The sequence below is a fragment of the Tasmannia lanceolata genome, unplaced genomic scaffold (assembly GCF_043159265.1).
Source record: "Tasmannia lanceolata isolate RefF3 unplaced genomic scaffold, GAP_Taslan_0.1 ptg000011l, whole genome shotgun sequence".
Classification (NCBI taxonomy): Eukaryota; Viridiplantae; Streptophyta; class Magnoliopsida; order Canellales; family Winteraceae; genus Tasmannia; species Tasmannia lanceolata.
In genome coordinates, this window is record NW_027518688.1 from 15423132 (window position 1) to 15441562 (window position 18431).

An 18431-nucleotide genomic window follows, 5' to 3' on the forward strand; every position below is an offset into this window, starting at 1 on the left:
ATTCGAGTCACGGAAGGGGCGACCTATGAAAAGGGCTACCCGGAAAAAGGGCAGAGTGAAAGCCATCACAGATTGGGCAGCCGAAGACTGCAGGTGCGGAAGCGTAGTGGTATGTTACGGTCCTAAGTGGGGGCTCGCCTAGGTATGGGACTGGGTGAGACCCAGCCTGGTATGAGACAGGTTTAAAGAGCCTTGCTTAACCCGTTCCATCAGCTCTGGAGCTTTTGGCGTATCAGTAAGGTACCTAATAGAAACCTCCGCCTGGAACTCGAATTTCTCCGCGTTGCTTTGCAGTGACCTCTGAGAGATCGATTCTGCCTTCCTAAATCTAACCATACCATTCAGAAAAGAAGAAAAAAAAAAGCGAAAGAGAAAGCAAAGAAGAAAAGTTTTAATTTGACCCTCATTTCAGAATCTCTCCTACGGGGAAACCTAAATGTCTCTTCCGAGTCGCCATTCTCCTTAGCATTCACATGTAATTTACTACCTAAAAGAATTACAAAATCACAATCCGGAACGAGACAACAAGTATCAGATCCAAATGATCCAAAACACTAAAGAAACAAAAAAAAATGATCTAAAACACTAGAGAAGAAACAAAAACAGTGAAGCAAATTGCTTCGATCTATTAATTCATGAATGCAGAAACTAACAGCGATCTAAAGCTAAAAAATTTGATAGTCTTTCTAAGCTTTCAGAGCTCGATTGAAACTTTCCTGGTTAAAAATAGGGGTGCAACTCGGGTCGGGTTGGGTCAGGTTGAAGCGAACCCGACCCAACCCGAGGAACCCATTTTTCCAACCCAACCCGACCCAACCCGATTTGCAACCCGGCTGAGTTCAACCCGACCCAACCCGATTTCCGATTTCCTCAACCTGACCCAACCCGATTTCAAAGGGGAGAAGAAACTCAAGTGGTTTTTGAAAATTACAAAAATACCCTCGCTCCTACACAAGCATAACATGAATATAGTAGGCCCTAACCATTTCAAAAAAAAAAGATGATAGTAGGCCCTATGGTCCATCAAGCCTGGATTAAGTCTCATTTAGGGTGTTTTCGAAAAGGTTGAGCAATTGTTTTTTGCTACTGATTTTAGGTCAATGATGGAGTCAAATTATTAGGATAATTCGGAAATTTTTTTGGACGTCCCTATAACCCTCTTTATTGGAGCACATGCAATGGCTATGTTGGTCGAGTCGAGTGGATTTAGGTATATGATGATTCAAATAGTCGTGTAACTAGTACTTCTGAAGGTCACTTGATCTTTTCAGTGACAATGCAACAGATGGAGACACCAATGAAAAATCTTCAGGATGACTAAGAGACAAAGGCAAAGATTGTCAAAACTGGGGTTTTGTATTCATGCAAGTGTAGACTCTCTCTTTTAGTCTACTAGTTCGAAGAATCTTGGGATTATGTCTTGGTGTTTCCTAGTTAGACTAGGAGATAGAGACTGGGAGAGATTTATGTCTAAGGTTAATGATATGTGGTGTTAGAGTGATAAATATGTCCTATGAGAATAAGAAGAGAGGGAGTAAGAGAGGGTTTAGAGAGATTATAGAAAAGTTGGTTTATTTGTTCTGATTTTAGACAATTAGACCAAGGGAAAATTATTATAATTTGTTACTGTTGTTGACAGTAGATTCTCATCAACTTACTTGCTCGTGGATGTAGGCATCATTGCCAAACCACGTAAAATATTCATGTTATGTTTGTGTTGGTTTTCTTGTTTCTTTTGCGCATGATTGGATTAGATTAGACCCTTCAAATTTTATATTAGCCATTTGGTACGTGCACGTTTAGTGTAGACCCTCGCTCATATTTTTGCACAATTTTTTTAATTTTGTTTTGGAGGCAATTGATTGGGTGATTAAGATATACTTATTGATGTTATTCTTCACTAGTGACCCACCAATGTGGTTGCTCACTGATTCAATGGTTCTGATCACTGTGCATATGCCAAGTGTAGTTTATAGATGATTGGAGAAGTTTCATGAAACTCCATGAAATGAGAGAAGCATGATAGCACAACTTTAGATGGTTTTAGGAGTTTAGGTTTGAAATCTAATGGCTGAGAAGACTTCGTTATTAAATTGTCCAAAATGCTTCAATATGATTATATTCTTTTTTATAATAGTAAAAACACATGGAAGAGCAAATATAAATGACATCTATTTGCCATCAATCCAAATAGATTGGCTTACAACTGAATGTCAAAGTGTTTAGTCTCATCCCCCCTACAAAGGGATAATGTGGAATCTCTTGTTTGATTTCCATATGTAACAGATACATTGTACTCCCCTAAGAATCCATCAAAGCTATAGGAACCATGGTCATCTGTTTGCCCTTTTACCTCTCCAATGTCCCATTCTTGCAGAAGCTTGTCAACCACATCCCCAGCAGGGAGGTTGTTAAGGTTGTTATCTGTAAGGCACATTTGATAGCACCCATTTGGATGCAGAGCAGTCCACAACATTATCCCATTTACTGATGGGTGTGAGAACCCTTCTCTCAACACGTCTTCAAGATAAACAGCCTGTATAGAAAGAAAGCAAACAGAAATCAAGTTGGGTCATCAAAAAAATCTGTTTAGTTGCTAAAGTTCCATTAGAATCATAGTTTCAAAACTTATAGTCATTGTGGAGTCCCCCGAGTCGACTCCCTTTTACCTTGGCCATGTTACTGTCTGAGTCCACTCTTTGCCCTACAAAGTCAATCAAAACTCCTTTGACTCTCTCGAGTTATGACCGTGTCAACTGAGTACTCGACCACATTGTGCCAAGTTGACAAGGATTTGCTTTGGCAGCATTTTGACCCGCATTCGCGTTTTGGAACACTGATTAAAATAGTGATTTTTCTTTCTAATGTCTAGTTTAGTCATCAAATTGTAAGGAGATTTTTGTCAATAAAAAAGTTTAGTTGCTCACCTGCGTTTGTGGGTCAAGGGTTTTGCTAATGTCGATCTCCGTTAGCCAAATCGGAAGTGCCAAGGTTGCTAACTTGTCCAAGATAGCTCTTATAAGAGGAAGGTTTGGCTTAGTGAAGTGTCCCTCTAGTCCAATCCCTTCTAGAATTGCACCACCTTCCTTGAGTTCTCTAAGCCTCGATATATAAGTGTCTACGGTTGAATTTACATCGGCGCATGTCTCTATAACATTAAAATCATTCATAAACAAGGTAGCTCGTGGATCTGATTGTTGTGCCGTCTCAAAGAAAGACAAGCTAGCGTTAGGACCGAGCCTTTCTTCGTAGAAATTGAAGTGAAGCATTTCGTTGCTTACGTCCCAATTTACGAATTCTTCCTTGTATTTGCTCATGAGACTCTCTATACGCGAATTAACAGCAGTTCGAAGGCCTTCGTCGGTGAGATTTCGGACCCATGAAGGGGTGTAGAGAGGGTCCTCCCAAAAGATGTTGTGGCCCCTGATAGTGGCTATCTGGTTGGCCCTAAGGAAACTCAGCATCTCATCTGCTAGAGTGTAGTTGAGGATGCCTTGGTGAGGTTCTGTCGCATACCATTTGAGCTCATTTTCGAACACTGCAGCATTGAATCGCTTGACAAACCATTTCTGCAATAAATCAGGCAAAATTTAGTCAGAGATACCAAGACCCAAACCTCATTTTCTTACTAAGGCCTTGTCATTTTCTGTCTGAGTTCCAAATGCCCTCTTGATTATGTAGTAGAATGAGATATAGCATTTGTAGCAAATGTTAGTATACCATATGGGGAAGATGAGAGCTGTTAGGGTGAATTTGAACGTACTCTCCAAACTGCACTTTGGGTGAAATGTGGTCCAATTTGCACCCAATTTGCAATATGGTTTGTACCCAAAAGCAACCCTAGAATTACCGACTATAGAAGTTGTGGTCTGCCCATTCGCATTGGAGGGAGCAATGGGTCTCATTACCATTTTCTCATTAGATTATTGGATGGAAACTTGGGGATTCTTTGGATCAAACTTAGGTGCTTTAATGGACTCAGACAGCCCAATGGAATCAAAGGATCCCAACGTTAATGGACATAATTTGGTCACACCAACGGATACCGAACTGTGTCCATTATATCAATATACTAAGGTTTGTAATTATATCAGATCTTAACCCAGACGTAGCCATAAAATTTGATAGAGCATCCTAGATCCCAAAGGACATAAATGTATGAAAATACCTTTCATATTTTTCTCTCTTAAAACCCCGACTCAAAATGACAAATAACATTTCATTTTTTCACTTTTCATTTCAACAGCATTTCTTCTTGCTCTAAAATTTCTTCCCTCTTTCCTCTGCTAATCCTAAGTCCTAACTGTGTACAATGTAAGTCGGACCTAAGACACCCTGATGGACAGTCTGATTCAAATTGGATTGTCATCGGTCAGGCTAAAAAAGTAGGATCTAAAACATGATTTGAAAAGGATACAACAGATAAGAGATCGGAATGGATCCTGACCGAGACAAGGGTGGATCCGATCCGAAGTGGATCCTTTGACACCCATAACCCATCCTTATTTGCAAAAAAAAAAAAAAAGAAGATTATTTTAGTTTAATCTTAATTGTTAATAGGACATTAAAGCCCCGTTTGTTTAAGATTATGAGAACCGATTGTTAGTCCCAAACCACCGATTATGAGAACCATTTATGATTATTGATTTGTGATTTACAATTGGTTCTCATAATCTAAAACGAAGTCAAAGAAAAGGGTGTGGAAATGCAATCAAATTTTAAAAAAAAAAGACAAGCAAAAGGGGATGGAGATGCTGAAAAAGAAGCTGGAAAAATCACTTTCCTTTCTAAAATTATATGAAACAATTATAACTAACTTCAAAACCATTTGGATATAAGATTAAATAGGAGTATCCAAAGATGACCTTACCTGATAATCTGAGTTTCCCAGAATAGTTTTGGCTATTGCAGAACCAAATGGGAAGTCTTTAGATATCTGTTCTACTGTGATCATTGCTCCAGACACTCGTTCTCCTTGTGCGTTCATAACGTGGATGGTTACTGCACGTTTTCTTTCCTGTCTAGAAGAATGCATTGTTATGCACATTAAGAGATCATTGAGGCACAAAGGATACATGAATCTTATCAAAAAAGCAAGAAATTTGGTAATCTCCGGCTTGTCTTACAAACATAAGCTTTCAAAAGTGAAGTGAAAATCTATGGTGTGTGTACAGGGTTGTAATAATAGATTACCCAAATCCTGGGATCGAAAACCCAACTACTCCTCGATATTAAAAATCCACATGTAGGATCAACCCAAAAGAGGGGCCACATGTGCCACGTGTATGGCCAACCCAAAAAGGAGGGACCATCTATGCGACATGTATGGCCAACCCAAGAAAGAGGGGCCACACATGACGCAGGGGGGTGGTGTGTGTTGAAGTAAAAATGATTAGATAACAACATCTCCAACAGTTTAAGCTTTTGGAGTAATTGGTTGTTCCACACAAGCATAGTTACCAGGAACACCTTGGACAGGTGGGAAAAATGTTTCCCTGGAAAAACGTGTTGGAAACATTTCCTAAACTTGAAAAAAATTGGGGAAATGTTTTCTAAATGCACGAGAAACGTATGGGAAATATTTGGCGAACTTGTGGTAAACATTTGAGAAATTCATGTGAAACATGTATGAAACGCATGAGAAACATATGGAAAATGTATAAGAAGAATAAGTAGGGCCTACATGTTCTATGATTCAAACTCTTCATCTGTTAGGCCTTGCTATGGGTGGGGTCATACATCCAAACCCCACGAAATGCCAAAAAGAAAAAAGAAATAAAAAACTCTGTGGAAATGACAGTCAATTCCACTGTGGTCTTTATTTTCCAAACGAAATCTCGTTTTGGAAGTGTTTTTCTTTAATGATTGCCAAACATGTTCTGTACTCATCGAAAATAACACTAAAAAGGGATTTAGCTTACAGTTCTGATTCTGTCTTCTTGTTGCATTCTCCATTGCTCATCTGTAAATGGTTGCAAAGAAGCACTTGCCACCGAAATCTTTATGGTTGCCGCATCTGGATTCTGCACGATCGGAACTTTGTCATTAGAAACAAGTTATAGTTGAGAAATGATCCGGTATAAATTTGTGTTAGAGAAGAGCAAAATGCCTGAAAAAAGATGACTGAGAAATTCAAGGACGAGTCAACATCAAATCCGCCTTTGAGAAATGACCAGCATTCACTTTTTGCTATGACAGTCCCTATGCACTGGATAATGGAGCCATCTGATAATAATTTTGCGCTTATGAGAGCAGAATCTGCACCACTAATCTTGACCCAACCTGATCAAGGAACGATTGGAAAAAAACTCTTTAAAGAAAATATGTAGATTCACTATCTCTTTAAAGAAAATATATGTGATCATCCGTAATAATGTATAATGTTTGTTTTATTTTTATCTATCGGGTTTTGTTAACGTTAAGGTGCATTAGAAATGATATTTTACAACCATTTTATACATGATTTGATAAAAATACACATGTTCGCAGACTTTTTTATCAAAACATGTGTAAAATATTATTTCCAATGCACCTTAACAATTAAGGGACTTGTTAGCAAAACCCATAACTATATACCTTGGCTAAACCTAACTAAGATAAAATCAAACTCTTCAACCTAAAGCAACTAGAAATCTTAGATATTTAAAGGGAAATGACAAATGCACCCCTTTTCATCACTTGGGACACCCAGCAGCAGTGTACGTGGCAATCAGCTCCTCTGAATTCTTCTGATGTGAAGTACATCAGCCACTTTGCAGTCATTGATACACTGTTACTGGGTGTCCCAAGTGATGAAAAGGGGCTCATTTATCATTTCCCTATTTAAAACTCCTCCTAACTTATCGACTAAAGTTGGAGAGTAACCCACACTTGACATAATACCTATCCAACCGGTTTACATAAACTGTTAATGAAATACCCCAAACTTGCAAACGTTTTGGGCGAGGGTATTTTTGTCCCAAAAAATTATTAAATTATATTTAATTAAAAAAATAAAAAGAGGAATTAGTAGTTTCCTAATTAGAGTGAGCTAGGGTTTCCAAAAGCCTGCTAAATTATGACTCTTAAAGACAAGAGTCTATAAATAAACCCTTAAGCTACAGATTTTAAAACTTTAAACCCTAAAAGAAATTGTGTGGAGCTTTGTGAGAGGAGAACAAGAAAAATGAGGAATCTATCTTCCAAGAGGTATGCAATTAAAATTAAAATATGATTATGCTTTATTTTACTTTCTAAAGAGATTCAAATCTCTTGAGAATAAAGATTATAGTATATTTATGGTGATTAAATCAAGCCTTGTGTTCTTCGATTGAAGAACCATTAATGATTAGGGTGGAGGAGAATTGTTTTTTTCCTCGAAGATCTTCGCGTTCTTTCGTGTTAGATGCCTTAATCAATTAAAGAGATTAATAAATAACTTGTTCAAGTATTTAATATGTTTAAAGGAATAAGAAAGAAGGGTTTTCGGGTAGAAAATTCGGAAGAAAACTAGTCTTCTCGCGGGTTTAGAAAAACCCAAATAGCAAAGTTCGGATGCCCGAAGGGCAAGGGTTGGGCGCTCGAATACGAATATCCGAGAGGTATCTGAGAGGAGAAAACTCTCAGAGGCGCCCGAGAGGGTGGCTCGGACGCCCGAATGGGGTCCTCGGACGCCCGAACACACTAGGAAGGGTTGTTTTTTGGAGATTTTTTCAATACGTTTTGAGGGCACAGATCTGCCCTAGAGGACATAAATATTGATCTAAAACGTTAATTGGTGATTAATATGGACTGTAGGTGATACTACATAGTGATTTAAAAGACCTTGTTCATGGGAGACAAATCAAACAAGTACCACAGGTGAGTAGATTTGTTCTACCACAGTTGTTTTATATATTGAATATGATTTCTTATGCAAAGTTATGCATGTTCTTAATTGATATTGACTGTGTTGGTATACACGGGGGTCAATAGTCATAGTATGGTATCGACTCCGAGTTCGGATCTACCATATGCATGTATGTGCCAGTTAGACTTGATAGTCACAGTTTTGCATCAGGACATTGTGTTGTCTAAGTGAGGATGTAACAGTTAACGTCCTTTGAGACGAGGTGTTTTGCATGATTACTAGTGAATGAGACTTTTTCTAGACCTTTGAAGTAAAGTCACGGATCAAGCCGCAGTATCACCTTTCGCGGTATTTTTTAGTGTGAAATCCTGTACGAGATCGTTGAGATTCGGCTTCCTACGAGTTCGTAGGCAGGTTTCGTTGGCTACGTAATCTAGCAGTACTAGTCTCACTACACTAGGCGTCAGGTACAGTCAAAAGATACAGTTATACATGGTTATGCCAGTTATACAGTTTGCTAGCTAGATTGCTATGCCAGTTACATATTTATATATATATATATATATATATATATATATATATATATATGTTGCCAATTATTCTGTTTTTATTAATTGGTATTATATTATTAGTGTAGACATGTTTATTTCACTGGGCATTAGCTCATTCCACGCATTCTATGTTACAAGTGGAGAACAGTAGATGCTTGTTTTCACGGGCTTGAGAGTGAGAAAGGGCGATTGATTAGGAGTTTGTTGATTTCAGTTATTCAGACAGTAGTTTTAGTTGGAATGAACTTCTAATTATTTAATTTGGTTTTAATTGATGTAGTCCGTTGGACAAAGATTCTTAGTTTCCGTAATGATAACTCTGATGATGAATTAATTAATTAGTTATTGCTTTAGTAGCACTATTTATTGCATGATTCCAGTGTGAATGCCTTACATATTCGTGGTTTGATAAATATGTGGCACTGTTATGTGCCTAGACCGAAAATTCGGCTTGGGACGTGACAGTTTTGTGGTATCAGAGCATAGGTTTGAAAACCTAGAGACCTTAAACACCTAGAACATATACGCGACGTGAGAGTGGAGATCACATGGGGAACGATATATGTATATAAGTATATGTATATCTAATATCTAATTTTGTTCATGTATGAATTTTATATATAAGGAACCCAAACATATACTTATGGACATTTATTTATTGACATAGGTCAGGATGCCTCCTAAACAGTACAAAAGGAACAAGAAACCATTGTCTGCTCCACAGGGGACAATACAAGAGGAGTCCCAGGAATCAGACGGATGTTCCATGGACACAGATGCTATAATTGGAGCAGATCTGAATCCACAGGAAAACCAGTATAAGGAAGCTCCAATTGATGATCAACAAGTAAGTTCCACGAATCCTCCTTCTGGGACTCAGAACGGGAAGGAAGGGGAACAACCTGGATCTCCGAGTCTGAGGGATATTGTGAAGACCTTAGTGGGGGTGGTGACTATGCAACTGAAGCAGAATCAACCCCAACCACAGCCTCAACCAAAGCATAACACTCGCCAGGCAGAATTTCAGAAACTGGCAACTCCTTTCAAACAGCCTTCAATGATAAGTTCTTTCCTGAAGGCATTAAAATTTTAAAAGAGAATGAATTCTTTAATCCGAAGCAAGGGAGCATGACAGTGACTGAATATGAGGCCAAATTTATCAAGTTGGGAAAATTTGCACGTTCAGGACTTATGGGGGATGACATCCCCCTAGCCCGTCGATTCCAGGAAGGTCTTAGAGAACCCATCAAGCAAAGAGTTAAAGATTTCCAAATCCGCACTTATGCTGAATCTGTAGGAAAGGCCTTAGCTATTGAAGAGGGCGTAGTGAGGGCCCAGCTAGCTAGAGAACTTCAACAGAAGAAAAAGTTTAAGAACTCCGAGTCTCAAAGTGGCCAAAGTTCAAGAAATCAATACAAGAAGCAAAAGCCATATCAAAGCAGAGATGGTCCATCCCAGAATCAAGGAAGTCGGAAGGGTGGAAACAAAAATGCATGGTTCCAAAGGTGTAAGAGAAGTCATGACGAGAAGGGATGCCCCTCTGTGACTGGTGGTTGTTTTGTCGGTGGGCAGTTCGGGCACAGGAAAGCTGATTGCCCTCAGAAGAAAGAAGGATAGGGTCAAGGACCTAGTCGAGCGGCACCTGCACAGCCAGTACCTGCAAACCAGAACCGACAAGTGAATCAAGGGCCTCGAGGGCAGGCAAGGGTAAATAACATCAACGAGCAAGATGCTCTAACCTCAAATGCTGTGGTGACAGGTACCTTATCAATTTCTTATGCATATGCACATGTTCTGTTTGATTCGGGCGCGTCCCATTTGTTTGTATCTGCTAGTTTCGTTAGAAAGAACAAGTTAAAAGTTGAGCCTATGGAAGGGGAACAAGTGGTATACACCCCTATGGGAGATTTTATAGTGGCAAACAAGGTCTGCAGATCTTACACAGTTGAGATAGAAGGTAGGAAGATACTTGTAGAGTTGGTGATCCAAGAGATAAAGGACTTTGATGTCATTCTAGGGATGGATTGGTTAGCAACAAATCACTCCAATCTTGACTGTCACAAGAAGATAGTAAGGTTTTGCATTCCAAACCAATCAGAGTTTATTTTTAGAGGAAGTATGAGAGTAGTACCTCCTCGAGTTATTTTTGCCTTGCAGGCAAGAAGGTTGTTGAGGAATGGATGTCAAGGGTTCTTAGCATCAGTGAAAGATGTCAGTCAAGGAGATCCTAAGTTACAGGACATTCCTATTGTGAGGGAGTATCCAAATGTTTTTCCAAAGGACTTGCCTAGATTGCCACCAGACAGAGAGATAGAGTTTACTATTGACCTAGTGCCTGGCACGAGACCTATTTCGAAGGCTTCCTATCAAATGGCCCTAGTAGAATTGAAAGAACTCAGTATTCAATTGCAAGAACTATTAGATAAAGGGTTTATCAGGCCTAGCATGTCGCCTTGGGGAGCACCAGTATTGTTTGTGAAAAAGAAAGATGGTAGCATGCGACTTTGTATAGACTACATGGAGTTGAACAAGGTGACGGTTAGGAATAAATCTCTGTTGCCAAGGATAGATGATTTGTTTGATCAGCTACAGGGGGCACAAGTGTTTTCAAAGATCGACCTTCGATCTGGTTATCACCAATTGAAGATTAAGGCAGAGGATGTGCCAAAGACTGCATTTAGAACTCGTTATGGCCATTACGAATTTTTTGTATTGCCATTCGGGTTGACGAACGCTCCAGCAGCTTTTATGGATTTAATGAATAGAACCTTTAAACCTCATTTAGATGAGTTTGTGGTCATGTTTATTGACGACATATTGATATACTCTAAGGGAAGGGAAGAACATAAAGAGCATTTCAGGATTGTCCTACAGACCCTTAGAGAGCAGGAATTGTATACCAAGTTAAATAAATGCGAGTTTGGCTCGAAGAAGTATCATTCCTTGGGCATGTAATTTCCAAAGACGGAGTATCCATAAACCCTCAAAAAATCCAGGCGGTAGTGGAATGGAACCGGCCAACTAACGTATCAGAAGTACAAAGTTTTCTAGGATTGGCTGGTTACGACAGGAAATTCGTGGAAGGGTTTTCAAGTATTGCAGTTCCGTTGACGCAGTTGACTCACAAGGGCACCAAGTTTACATGGACAGAGAAATGTGAGAAGAGTTTTCAGGAACTGAAGGATCGACTTGTGTTAGCTCCAGTGCTTCCTATACCATCTGGGAGTAGAGGTTTTCTCGTATACAGTGATGCATCCAGGAGTGGCCCGGGTGCGTATTGATGCAGTATGGACGAGTTGTGGCCTATACATCTAGACAGTTGAGACCATACGAGCAAAACTATCCCACTCATGACTTGGAGTTGGTTGCAGTCGTGTTTGCACTCAAAATTTGGAAACATTATCTCTATGGAGAGCAATGTGAAGTGTCTACTGATCATAAAAGCTTGAAGTACATTTCACTCAGAAAGAGTTGAACATGCGCCAGAGAATATGGCTAGACTTGCTAAAACTATGACTTGACGATCAGTTATCACCCAGAAAGGCGAATGTGGTTGCCGATGCTTTAAGCAGAAAATCACAAGGGAAATTGTCAGCTTTGATCACGAATAAGAGACAAATCTTCGATGATCTGAGGAAGCTAGAAATTATGGTGATGCAGTTTGAGCCAAGGGCTCAGTTGGCAAACCTACGGGTTTGACCAACTTTGCTAGAAAGGATAAAATCTGGACAGGCAAGTGATGAACAACTTCAGAAGACTCGAGCAGCAATAGAGTCTGGAGCACAGACAGATTTCAGAGTCCATGAGGACGGATCATTAAGGTTTGGTAACAGGGTGTGTGTGTGCCAAACAATGCAGATTTAAAGAAAGAGATCCTAGAAGAAACTCATAATTCAGGATATTTGATTCATCCTGGAGGTGCCAAGATGTACAGAGATTTGAAAGAGAATTTCTAGTGGATCAATATGAAGCGTGAGGTAGCACAGTATGTGGCACAATGCCTATTATGCCAGCAGGTGGAAGCTGAACACCAGAGGCCGGTAGGAGAGTTAGAACCACTCCCTATTCCCGAGTGGAAATGGGAGTGTATCACGATGGACTTTGTGACAGGGCTACCTCGAACGCTACAGAAGAATGATGCAACTTGGGTGATTGTTGACCGGTTGACAAAGTCGGCCCATTTCTTGCCTTATGGAGTGGGAGTTACTACTCTAGAGCAGATAGCAGAATGGTATGTCGACGAAATCGTGAGGTTACACGGAGTTCTAGTGTCGACTGTGTCAGACAAAGATCCTAAATTTGTGTCACAGTTTTGGCAGAGCTTACATAGAGCTTTGGGTACCAGGTTGGATTTCAGTACAGCATACCATCCGCAGACAGACGAACAGTCAGAAAGAACTATTCAGACCCTCGAGGATATGTTGAGGGCGTGTGCTATTGATTTCAAGGGTAATTGGGGCAAACAATTACCTTGATTGGGTTTTCGTACAACAACAGTTATCAGGCTAGTATTCAGATGGCGCATATAAAGCGTTGTACGGAAAGAAATGCAGATCTCCCATTTGCTGGGATGATGTTGGAGAATGAGCAATCTTGGGTCCAGAGTTGGTACAGCAAACGGAAAAGAAAATACGTCTAATCAGAGAGCGACTTAAGACAGCTCAAAGTAGACATAAAAGCTATGCTGATACCAGGAGGCAGAATTTAGAGTTTCAGCCCGGTGACCATGTGTTTTTTAAAGGCTCTCCTACCAAAGGAGTGATGAGGTTTGGGATCCGAGAAAAGTTGAGTCCAAGATTTGTGGGACCATATGATATTCTTGAGAAGATCAGGACAGTTGCATACAGACTCGCCTTACCACCAGCATTGGCGGGTGTTAATAATGTATTCCATGTTTCGATGCTTCAGAAGTATGTCTCAGACCCGAGTCATATTATTCAGCAAGTCCCGCTTCAGCTTAGAAAAGATTTGACCTATGATGAAAGACCAGAAAGAATACTAGACTGGAAGGATCAACTTTTAAGGCGTCGAACAATTCCCTACGTCAAGGTCAAATGGAGCAACCATTCAGAAAGAGCGGCAACATGGGAGTTGGAGGAAGAAATGCGAGAGAAACATCCGCATTTATTCTCAGGTAAGCATCTAGTTGCTACATTTCGTGGACAAAATTTTTATAAGGAGGGGAGAATGAAATACTCCAAATGTGTAAACGTTTTGGGAGAGGGTATTTTTGTCCCAAAAAATGTATTAAATTATATTTACTTAATAAAATAAAAAGAGAAATTAGTAGTTTCCTAATTGGAGTGAGTTAGGGTTTCCAAAAGCCTGTTAAATTCGAACTCTTAAAGACAAGAGTCTATAAATAAACCCTTAGGCTACAGATTTTAGAACTTTAAACCCTAAAAGAAATTGTGTGGAGCTTTTGTAAGAGGAGAACAAGAAAAGTGAGGAATCTATCTTCCAAGAGGTATGAAATTAAAATTATAATATGATTATGATTTATTTTACTCTCTAAAGATATTCAAATCTCTTGAGAATAAAGATTATACTATATTTATGGTGATTAAATCAAGCCTTGTGTTCTTCTATTGAAGAACCATTGATTAGGGTGGAGGAGAATTTTTTTTTCCCTCGAAGATCTTCGCGTTCTTTCGCATTAGATGCATTAATCAATTAAATAGATTAATAAATAACTTTTTAAGGTATTTAACATGGTTAAAGGAATAAGAAAGAAGGGTTTTCGAGTAGAAAATCCGACAAAAAACTTGTGTTCTCGCGGGTTTTAGAAAAACCCAAATCGCAAGGTTCGGACCCCCGAAGGGCAAGGGTCGGGCGCCCCGAATACGAATACCCGAGAGGTATCCAAGAGTAGAAAAATCTCAGAGGCGCCTGAGAAGGTGGCTCGGATGCCCAAATGGGGTCCCCGGACGCCCGAACGCACCAGGAAGGGTTGATTTTGGGAGATTTTTCCAATAAGTTTTGAGGGCACAGATCTGCCGTTGAGGACATAAATACTGATCCAAAACGTTCATTGGTGATTAATATGGACTGTAGGTGATACTACGCAGTGATTTAAAAGACCTTGTTCGTGGGAGACTAATCAAACAAGTACCACGATGAGTAGACTTGTTCTACCACAGTTGTTTTATATATTGAATATGATTTCTTATGCAAAGTTATGCATGTTCTTGATTGATATTGATTGTGTTGGTATACACGAGGGTCAATAGTCATAGTATGGTATCGACTCCTAATTCGGATCTACCATATGCACGCATGTGCCAGTTAGACTTGATAGTTACAGTTTTGCATCAGGACATGGTATTGTCTAAGTGATCATGTAACAGTTAACGTCCTTTGAGACGAGGTGTTTTGCATGATTACTAGTGAATGAGACTTTTTCTAGACCGTCGAAGTAAAGTCACGAATCAAGCCGCAGTATCACCTTTCCCGGTATTTTCGAGGGTGAAATCCTGTATGAGATCGTTGGGATTCGGCTTCCTACGAGTTTGGAGGGAGGTTCCGTTGGCTACATAGGCTAGCAGTACTAGTCTCACTACACTAGGCGTCAGGCACAGTTAAAAGATACAGTTATGTATGGTTATGCCAGTTATACAGTTTCCTAGCTAGATTGCTATGCCAGTTACAGATTTATATATATTGCTAATTATTCTGTTTTTATTAATTGGTATTATATTATTAGTGTAGACATGTTTATTTCACTGAGCATTAGCTCATTCCACGCATTCTATATTACATGTGGAGAACAGTAGATGCTCGTTTTCACGGGCTTGGGAGTGAGCAAGGGCGATTGATTAGGAGTTTATTGATTTCGGCTATTCAGACAGTAGTTTTAGTTGGAATGAACTTCTAGTTATTTAATTTGGTTTTAATTGATGTCGTCTATTGGACAAAGATTCTTAGTTTTCGTAATGATAACTCTGATGATGAATTAATTAATTAGTTATTGTTTTAGTAGCTCTGTTTATTACATGATTCCACTGTGAATGCCTTACATATTCGTGGTTTGGTGAATATGTGTCGTTGTTATGTGCCTAGACTGGAAACTCAGTTTGGGGCATGACAGTTAAAGCAAAGCTCCAAACAAACAACTAAAGTAAAATAAAAACTCTAAATAACTGACTATAAAGTCGGTGATGAGATATTTCACACTAATAAGGTTGCATTTTGATTTCCGGAATCAGGCATTGAAATCAGGGTCTTGTTCTGATAATCTAATCCCCATTTCAATTTTTGGTTGAAAAATGAACAGAATCAAGGGCGGAAATGACTGGAGGTGAAATTAAAAGGAGAATGCCAAAATTTGTTTCCCACCCTAAAAGGTAGTATTTGATTTCTGAATCCTCCCAAGTTGAAATGAAATTTTTATTGGATTTTTAATTAATTTTTTTAATTTTTTCAAAAAAAATAGAACAAGAACCCTGAACAATGTAACATGGATTTATTGGCCCCTTCTATGACATCTTCCTTTTTTGCTTTCCTGAAAAGGCCAAAGATTCTGAGGGAATAAGCTAAAAGTGTGGACCCATCTAAAGACTGTCCTCATCGTTAAAGTTTAATTCATTCGACATATTCGGATCTAACTTCACCGACACAAGTCACAAGACATCACGGGCTCAAACTTTAGAACAAGACACCCCTCTCCATGTTCATTCATTTCCAAATGTACGGTGGATCACAGCTGGATAGAATTGATCGTCCATATTAATCAATTGTAATCTTGATTCTGGGCATAGACTACTATCCGAGGGATTGTTGACCCAGTGACTCCTCATAACTCGACTCAGTGGGCTAAAATTATGAAACTCCATCAACGGCTAAAATTATACCACAAGGAAAAATATGCTCCTGTTGGTTCAAAGCAATGGGACCCACTTCTAAATGAGAAATGATATAATGAAGGGCACCCTTGCAAAAACCAGCTCCAATTGCGCTTCTATCAGCCACCCCTTGGAGCTGATTTTTCAAGGGCGCTCTTCATTCTATCATTCCTCCTTCAAAATAGTGTGGGTCCCACCATTTCTCACTAATGAAACTGTGGATTTGCTAGGCAATTTCGCAGAAGGCCATTTTGCGGCTCACTTGTGCATGGACAACCACCTCAGTTGAATTAAATGAATAAGACAAAATCCCATGAAACTATGCGGAACACGATTTTCAAAGCTAATGCGAACCATAGAACGAAAAATAATACCTGAAAAGCAATATTTGTTATTTTGAGGGAGGTTCTCCAAGACATAGGAAGGAGAATCAACACGGATTGCGTTATCAGTGTAGCCCGCGCCAAAATCATTCAAAATTCCCCCGTTATATAGCGGAGCCTCTGGGTATTTTTTACACTGCATCAAAGATTTCAGAAGATAGGTTTTTAAAGGTGGGCCCACCCGATATGCAAATGTCATTTAAAGAGCATTGGCCCGAAATTACCTCTGTGTATGCAGAAGAATCATACCAAGGCCCCTCTGCAATAAAAGATACAACATTTAAAACTCAGAGAGAGAGAGAGAGAGAGAGAGAGAGAGAACTTGTTTAGTGGGTTTGCTTAGTCATTAATCTTGGCTTTATTTCTATAACTATAGGGCATGGATTTGGGAATTACAACCTACTTTTAACTGTTGATTTGCATTAAGTGGGTAGTTGGATATGGGGAAAGGAAAATTGTGGAAAATAATACTTTCATAAAAAATGAAAGTTTCATGGAAAATAAAATTCTAAAGGAACGATAGATGGAAGGGCCCTCTTTATGCAAGACTAAAGAAGGGCCCTTGAATAGATCCGCATCATTAAGTGCAGTCATTAAGTGCAACCGAATTCAGTTTCTTAACCGACTTTAAAAATGACGTTGGTCTATTCAAGGGCCCTTTTCTAGCCCTTGCATAAAGAGGGCCCTCGCATCTATCATTCCTCTATGAAATATTACATAGAAATGCAATTTCATCGACTTTTCTCGCGTCCCTTTTCCGCTGCTGAGCAACTTAAAAGGGGCTTTTACTCGACATTTCGACGTAAACCGAGACTCTCATTAATATAAGATAGAACAATAAAAAAAATCAGAGAGAGAGAGAGAGAGACCGTATGAGGCAGCAAATCCAGATTGAACGAGGAAGCAACTAGACCAAACAAACAGTTTGATAAATATGATGACGATTTCGCTTCCTTTCTTCATGCTCTTTCAACCTAACAGTGAAATTAAAGCATTAAAATGGTGTATCAGAGTGTCAAAATGCCATTTTTTTTGTAAGGTGGAGAGATTGAGAGAGGGAGAGGAGAAACATACGTCTAAGAAAGGAAGAGAGTGAGAGATCACAGGAAGAATAGTTAGAGCTTAGTCTTTTTTCTCAGATTCTCACCCGTGCCCTGTAGTCACATGCGGCCTGCATGTAGAAAATAACAACCGACCCTTTTGTTACCTCCACCCCATTTACTCTATCTGCCTCTCTTTCTGTGAATGTATAAATCTATCTATCTATTTACGTGACTACATTGGTGTGGTCTTTATATAGTATGTAATGTTGCTATTTTGTGGGAAAGATATTGGGTTTGGTTGACTTATAAAAGAACACTGAGAGTAGGTTCGAAAACAGGGGTCTTTGTACATTTATGAGGGTTGTTTTGTTTATTGATTTTGGGGACATGACTTATGAGGAGTCAAGACTAGGCGTGGCACTACTCATCTTGGCTTTTCGGTGCGTGGGCCCACCTCAATGTTGTTCTTCTTTTCTTTTGCTTTTCGGAGGGGAATTACAACAAAATAAGGGCTTAGTCCCAGATAAATTGATGTTTTATAAGAGTAGTAGCCTCATTAACATGTGACATGTGTAATCCTAACCTTTCAATAGGAAAGGAGATTTTGTGCTTTTATCTCTGTAATTAAAAAAGCAGTCCATTGTGATTGTATGGTTGGGCCCAAAGGCTTTGGAAAGTCTAACCCTCTTGGGACGCAAATATTTTTTAAGAGACCCTTGCTATTGGATTGGACTAAGACACTTCTGAGGGAAGTACACTTAAAAAGTACTTCCCCCCCAAGTGGT

General features: G+C 39.3%; 1 protein-coding gene across 3 annotated transcripts; it reads right to left on the minus strand.

Moving 5' to 3' along the window:
• Positions 1-2085: 2085 nt before the first annotated feature.
• LOC143886177 (Glycosyl hydrolase family 10 protein) lies at positions 2086-17930 on the minus strand. 3 transcript variants are annotated; one of them, XM_077390130.1, is made up of 9 exons: positions 17751-17930; positions 17473-17577; positions 16828-16862; positions 16595-16739; positions 6110-6282; positions 5922-6023; positions 4871-5017; positions 2928-3569; positions 2086-2536 (listed from the first exon to the last, which is right to left on the minus strand). In XM_077390130.1, the coding sequence occupies exons 2-9, from the start codon at positions 17564-17566 to the stop codon at positions 2201-2203; spliced, it is 1674 nt and encodes a 557-aa protein (XP_077246245.1). In that variant the 5' UTR covers positions 17567-17577; positions 17751-17930; the 3' UTR covers positions 2086-2200. The 3 variants fall into 3 exon arrangements, with proteins under 3 accessions (XP_077246245.1, XP_077246244.1, XP_077246246.1); XM_077390129.1 differs by having other exon boundaries at positions 17678-17930; XM_077390131.1 differs by lacking the exons at positions 16595-16739; positions 16828-16862; positions 17473-17577; positions 17751-17930 and having other exon boundaries at positions 4871-5021; positions 6110-6247.
• Positions 17931-18431: the final 501 nt, after the last annotated feature.